We start from the raw sequence: 6,334 nt of genomic DNA, 5'->3' as shown, positions 1-6,334 counted from the left end.
AGAAATGACTAGCATGCGGCCAAGGGGAAAGTGCTGGTAGCACAGAAGGGTGGGGGGGCCTCCTGGCCCTTGTCAGGGAGAGCGCTGTGGTTCTAGTGGAGCCTGAGGAGGAAGCTGTCTCCCCTCCACTTCCCCAGCAGACTCGTCAGGGTGGCGCTTCCCGCCTCCCCTCACTGTTAGGTGCCCTGTGGCCCTGCTCTTGCTGCTCTTGCAAAGCCTGGGCATGGACCATGCAGATGGCTGCCAGCCACAGCTGACCTCGTATCTGGGGCCCCAAGGAGGGAGGGCAATCCCTGAAAGGGAAGAGACAGGCTGCATCGGGGTGCAGGACAGCGTGCTCTCTTCCTTTTAAGCAAAGGTTATCACCAGGCAGGCTAAACTTAGCCACGGGCTTTTCAGCTGGAAAAGGGGGCTGGTCTCAGGTTACTGCTGGGCCAGCAAAGAGGCCCCAGTTCCATCCCCCAGCACCTGCTGATGGGTAATGTCCATTCTACCCCACCCCCTCTAAACCCTCAACCCTTCAAGTCCTCAGAATCAGCTCTTCCTCCATCCTCAGCTCACAAACCCAGCACAGCGCTGGCTTCTGACTCACTGGGCTTGGAGAGAAATGGATTCCTTCCTCCACATCACATACTGGGAAGGGGCTGGGGGCCTGTTCCCACCATGTGCCCAAGACCTTCCAATATTTTCCCTCTTCTGAACTCCTCACCCTGCCCCCAACATCCCCTGGACGCAGCCAGTGAAGGAGAGGCCCTGGCTCCCAGGGCTGGCCTGCACGTCCCAGGATGGGGAGGGACTTCCGCCCTCAAGTCCTGCTGTTCGCCCAGGGCCGGAGGGGCTGGACCGGGTGAAAGGGGCATTGTCTCCCGGCTCAGGCGGCACAACCCTCCGGTTTCCCAGGAGCCACTTTGTGGGAGGCCTCCGGCCCTCTACCGGCCCAGCCCCCAACGGTGATGCTATCCCGCCCCCAGGGCCCCAGCCCGGGCCTGGGGGAGAGCAGCCGGTGCACACTGGGCCTGGTTTGTCTGCCCGGATTCTCAGGTCTCCAGGTTGCCCGCGCTGCAGGACATCGTGACCTTCAGTGCAGAAACCTCCCCCTCATGCCTCCTCCTGAGCCTCCTTCCGCTCCAGGCCCCCAGAGCCCAGTGCCCAGCTCCGACCCCCGGCCCAGAGAGGCCCGAAGCCAAAGGGTGGGGAGAGGTAAAGGGGGCTGGGAAGGGCCCTGCGGGAGGCCCCTCCTGGGCCTTTTCCTCTGAAGTGTCTATGTCACTACCGAAGAGCCTTGAGAAGTTCCTCAGCTTTTGAAAGCTGGGCAGCGGGAGCGAAGGCGGCGGGGGGTGGGGGAGCGAAGGCGGCGGGGGAGGGGGGAGGAGGGGAGGGGAAGGGGGAGTCTGCAGCCACAAGCTGTCCCTGGCTCCAGTTCCAATTCCCCATCCAACCGACTCCCCAAGCCCTCCCGTTACAACCGTGCAGCAACTTTAACGTCCCTGGCTCCTGGATGTCTTCAGTTCTCACCAGGGCCCCCGGCCCTGAGTTCACAGTCTCCGGCACTCCCCCCCTCCTCCCCGCCAGGCACCATCCCCAGTCCCCTCCTCCCTTGGACCAGTCTCAGTCCCCTCCCCCTCTCCGTCCTCAACCCACACGCGCGGTGCGTGCAGATTTGAAGAACCAGGCGGGTCCAAAAGAAGCGGGAGGCCGGCTACTCGCGACTTTACGGGCGCACGTAGCTCAGGCCTCTGCGCCCCGAGGCCGGGACTGGGCGAGGCCAGCCCGCGTCACCACGCCCCCGCCCCGCCCCTGCCCAATAAATCCGGGCTGCAGCCTCCCCCTGCGCTCTCTGCTCCTTACCGTTCGACAGACAGCCGCATCTTCTGGGCAGTGCCAGGTAAATCCTGGCGGAGAGGCGCCACAAAGGGCATGGGGACGGTCCCGAAAGGGACGAGGGGCGTGCGCGGGCCGGGGGTGCGGCTGCGGGGGCCGGGGTCGGGGTCGCGCGCTGCCGGGCCCCCGCATTGCTGGCGCGGGAGGAAGGACGTGCGGAAGTGCAGGTCGGGGATGGAGGCCTGGGGGAGGGGCGGGGAGGGCAGCGCCGGACTCCAGCCGCTTGGCTCCGCGCTCTGATGCTCACTTTCCTCTGCCCGCAGCTGCGTCCCTGAGACAAGATGGTGAAGGTCGGAGTGAACGGGTGAGTTACGGGGTGGGGTGGGGCAGTAAGTCCTGCGGTCTCCACCGAATTGCGTCTGTAGGTCTTGCCCTACTAGGTCTCTGCAAGAGCGTGGGGGCCTGGATGGGGTGGTCGTACCCCGCCAAGGAGAACTCAAGGTCAGCTTTCAGACCTGAAGGAGGCCCTCGCAAGGCCTCGTGTCCCCATCCCCGGCTGCTGCGCCTCCTTTGGCGGAGCCTTCCACTACCTGCGGCAGATACACAGGCGTCTCCAGTTCTTGGAGCCATCCCCTAATCCCCCAGCTCTTTCTTTCCTTTCGCGCCCTGCGGGGTCACGTGCTGGGGAGGAGCATGCCCCCACCCCCAGTCGGTGCCCCCAGCCCTGGATGCAGGACGCACAGCTGCTCGCGGAACCAGCGGGGAGGGGTGGTCTGCGGTAACCCAGCCGCCATGTTGCAACTAGGAAGGAAATGAATGAACCGCCGTTAGGAAACCTTCCTTAGCCCTTCAGTCTTTGTGTTTCCTTGCCTGTGACTAATCCTCCTACCCCTGCCTCATGGGGTGGAGTCGTTTTTATTCCTGTAAGCCAGGTGAGGCCAGGCTTTTCCGTTCTTGCTCAGCTAGACCTCGGTTTGACAAGCTAACCCTAGACCATCCTTTAAACCACCAGTCAGATTTCCCCCCCCAGGAATGAGAGGATGCTTTTCCTAAGTGGTTCTCTGATGAATCAAAAACGTGGGTTTATGGGGGTGGTCCTGTGTTTCGGGGGGGGGGGGCGGTTCCTGTCCTTTTTCCGGAGAGGTGTGGTAGTGGTGGCTTGGTGCCATGCTGGGGAAGCTGAGTCATGGGTACTTAGAAATTTTCCACCACAAAATGGCTCCCAGAGCTGCAGCCCCTCTCTTCACACCGGCCCTCCTCGAAGCACCTTTTTGCCATCCATGCCTAGAGCTGACCCAACCCTAAAGGCCAGGTTGTAAAGGTCACCAGGAGGATTAGGTGTCTGTGAGGCTCGGGAATCCTGCCCTTCTCCCCATCCCATCTTCCAGAAACCAGATCCCTAGTCCACCCTGAGCTGGGGTTAAATATAGCTGCCTGACCTTTCTGCAGCTGGAGGCCTGGGCTTCTGCTCTCTTCCACCTCCTGCCCCTGCCCCCCAACACCGAAACATCTGTTGCTCCCACTCCTGATTTTTAGAAAAGAGCTAGGGGGCACAGGTACTTAGCAACTCGGAATGCTGGGATGAGGGGTTGAGAGACCGTTCACTTTCCCTCTGTCTTTGCCTCTTGTAGGAGGGACGTGGGGAAGGGGGGGTGGCTTTCCCTGGCCCGTTCACTTCTGACCTTTGCTCTTACCCTTTGTGCTTGGTGATGCTGAGTGTACAAGTCTTTGCCCTCTAGAGGGTGTAGCCCGAAGCTGGGCCGGACAGGAAAGCAGGAAAGCGTTTGCAGATAGTGGGCGTGATGAATGCCATGTGCCTGCCACGTGCCTGACTGTAGGTGGCAGCAGCAGTGCACCACCCTGTCACTCAGCAAATTTCAGATGACCGGGGGTGGGCAGGTCTTTGAGCCGCCTACTCACTTCGGGCAGGATGTGAGCCTTCATTCTGTGGCCAGCCTGGCCTGGCAGGGTTGCTGGAGGAAGATAGAATGAGCCCTCCTGGGACTTTCTGGTGGTAGCAAAGTGACATCTTCCTCCCTCTGAAAGAGGATGAGTGGGCCAGGGTGGCTTACACACCCAGGAGGACCCTCTCCTCCCTTCCCATGCCTTTTCACCTCTTGTCTCCCTCAGATTTGGCCGTATCGGGCGTCTGGTCACCAGGGCTGCTTTTAACTCTGGCAAAGTGGACATTGTCGCCATCAATGACCCCTTCATCGACCTTCACTACATGGTGAGTGCCGCCCATGCGGCTGGCGGGGAGCAGAGCCTGGCCAAGGCGCAGTGCCTGATGCTCTTCCTCGTTCCCCCAGGTCTACATGTTCCAGTATGACTCCACCCACGGCAAGTTCCACGGCACAGTCAAGGCTGAGAACGGGAAGCTTGTTATCAATGGAAAGGCCATCACCATCTTCCAGGAGTAAGTGTGGGAGACAGAACAGGAAGAAATTCTCCTTGGAGGAGGTACTAGAACGTAGTGACCCCCTTGGGTCCATGGCACCCCGTGTCCCTGAGCTTTGTCCTGTCTTCCCTTGTAGGCGAGATCCCGCCAACATCAAATGGGGTGATGCTGGTGCTGAGTATGTGGTGGAGTCCACCGGTGTCTTCACCACCATGGAGAAGGCCGGGGTGAGCAGCGGGCAGGCGGTGGAGGAGGGGAGCTGACTGGGCTCTGGTGTAACAGGAGGACTGGGGGAAGCGGACTTAGACCAGCAGAGGGAGAGCCTTGGTTTGTAACTACTCCTCTGCTGCAGGCCCACTTGAAGGGTGGAGCCAAGAGGGTCATCATCTCTGCCCCTTCTGCCGATGCCCCCATGTTTGTGATGGGTGTGAACCATGAGAAGTATGACAACTCCCTCAAGATTGTCAGGTGAGCACGGCAGAGGGGGTGGAGACGTGGGCAGATGGTGCTGTGTGGTACACGATGGACATGCCCCTGACTTGCCTCCCTGTTTCCAGCAATGCCTCCTGCACCACCAACTGCTTGGCCCCCCTGGCCAAAGTCATCCATGACCACTTCGGCATCGTGGAAGGACTCATGGTATGACTGACCCGGGGGGAGGGGGCGGGGAGCAGCCCGGGCTTGCCAGGGCACGTTCTGTTCACACCCAGGATGGGATCCTTCTCCCTTCCAGCGCACAGCCCTGGGGCCCTGGGGGGCCGAGGGGCATCAAGGGATCTGCTCAGGTCACTGTATCCCTTAGTTCTTCCCCTGGGAGGAGGGAGGAGGGGTGTGGCATGGTGAGCACTAGGCAGGGCCTTCACTCCTCTTCCTTGTTTCCAGACCACGGTCCATGCCATCACTGCCACCCAGAAGACTGTTGATGGCCCCTCTGGGAAGATGTGGCGTGATGGCCGAGGGGCTGCCCAGAACATCATCCCTGCTTCTACTGGCGCTGCCAAGGCTGTGGGCAAGGTCATCCCTGAGCTGAATGGGTGAGACTTTGCTGCTTTTCTGCCCTGGGGACCTGGGGAACCAGGAGGCGTGGTGCTGACTCAGCTTCTTTGTGTCTACAGGAAGCTCACCGGCATGGCCTTCCGTGTCCCCACCCCTAATGTGTCGGTCGTGGATCTGACCTGCCGCCTGGAGAAACCTGTAAGTTCCAGCTGAAGTGGTTTGGTGGGCTGGGGGGTTGGTTGCAAGATTGGAACTTGAATAACCATCTGTTTTTATTTACCTTGTCAGGCCAAATATGAGGACATCAAGAAGGTGGTGAAGCAGGCATCGGATGGCCCCCTCAAGGGCATCCTGGGCTACACTGAGGACCAGGTACTGATGGGTCAGGGAATTTGGTGTCCATCTGGCCCCAGTGAGCGAGACTGGGTTCCATACTTGGTCCTCTCCCTTTCCTAGGTTGTCTCCTGCGACTTCAACAGTGACACTCACTCTTCCACCTTTGATGCTGGGGCTGGCATTGCCCTCAATGACCACTTTGTCAAGCTCATTTCCTGGTATGTGGCTGGGGCGTGGGGGATGATGGTTCAGAATGTGGTTGTCTGCTGCCCCCTGGTGCCTGGCTCAGGAAAGCAACCCTTAACTCCTCCTTTCAGGTATGACAATGAATTCGGCTACAGCAACAGGGTGGTGGACCTCATGGTCCACATGGCCTCCAAGGAGTGAGTCCCTGGACCACCAGCCCCAGCAAGAGCATGAGAGGAAGAGAGAGGTCCTCAGCTGCTGGGGAGTCCTTGCCCCAACTCGATCCTCCAACACACTGAGAATCTCCCGACCTCCACACAGTTTCCATCCTAGACCCCCTGAGGAAGGGGAGGGGCTTAGGGAGCCCTACCTTGTCATGTACCATCAATAAAGTACACTGTACCCAGCCTATGGTTTTGTCTTGCTCCAGGGTCTGGGATAAAGGGGAGGGAGGCTGGCCTGGGGCCAAGGAGAACTAGATCTTGCTGAGAACACCCAACCAGGCAGAAACTGCCCCCTGGTCTAGAGGTGTGCTGCCTGGACACTGCTCCTCTGAGAGCCACCTGTCCTCACATTGCCCCAGTTTCCTCTCTGAAG

General features: G+C 60.1%; 1 protein-coding gene across 1 annotated transcript; it reads left to right on the top strand.

The window, feature by feature from the left end:
- Positions 1 to 1,754: 1,754 nt before the first annotated feature.
- Positions 1,755 to 6,144, top strand: GAPDH (glyceraldehyde-3-phosphate dehydrogenase). The gene is made up of 12 exons (XM_057702656.1): positions 1,755 to 1,885; positions 2,145 to 2,185; positions 3,952 to 4,051; positions 4,131 to 4,237; positions 4,356 to 4,446; positions 4,572 to 4,687; positions 4,777 to 4,858; positions 5,102 to 5,253; positions 5,335 to 5,413; positions 5,504 to 5,587; positions 5,672 to 5,769; positions 5,869 to 6,144. Exons 2-12 carry the CDS (start codon positions 2,163 to 2,165, stop codon positions 5,936 to 5,938), a joined length of 1,002 nt encoding a protein of 333 aa, XP_057558639.1. The 5' UTR covers positions 1,755 to 1,885; positions 2,145 to 2,162; the 3' UTR covers positions 5,939 to 6,144.
- Positions 6,145 to 6,334: the final 190 nt, after the last annotated feature.

The sequence above is a fragment of the Hippopotamus amphibius genome, chromosome 12 (genome assembly GCF_030028045.1).
Source record: "Hippopotamus amphibius kiboko isolate mHipAmp2 chromosome 12, mHipAmp2.hap2, whole genome shotgun sequence".
Classification (NCBI taxonomy): Eukaryota; Metazoa; Chordata; class Mammalia; order Artiodactyla; family Hippopotamidae; genus Hippopotamus; species Hippopotamus amphibius.
This window is presented reverse-complemented; position numbering and strand designations above follow the sequence as displayed.

Excerpts from the sequence above, each read along its gene's own strand:
- GAPDH (XM_057702656.1), top strand. The coding sequence starts at position 2,163 with ATGGTGAAGGTCGGAGTGAACGG. Across the intron at positions 5,254-5,334 it reads GTCATCCCTGAGCTGAATGG|GAAGCTCACCGGCATGGCCT; the intron begins GTGAGACTTTGC and ends TTGTGTCTACAG. Across the intron at positions 5,770-5,868 it reads TTTGTCAAGCTCATTTCCTG|GTATGACAATGAATTCGGCT; the intron begins GTATGTGGCTGG and ends TCCTCCTTTCAG.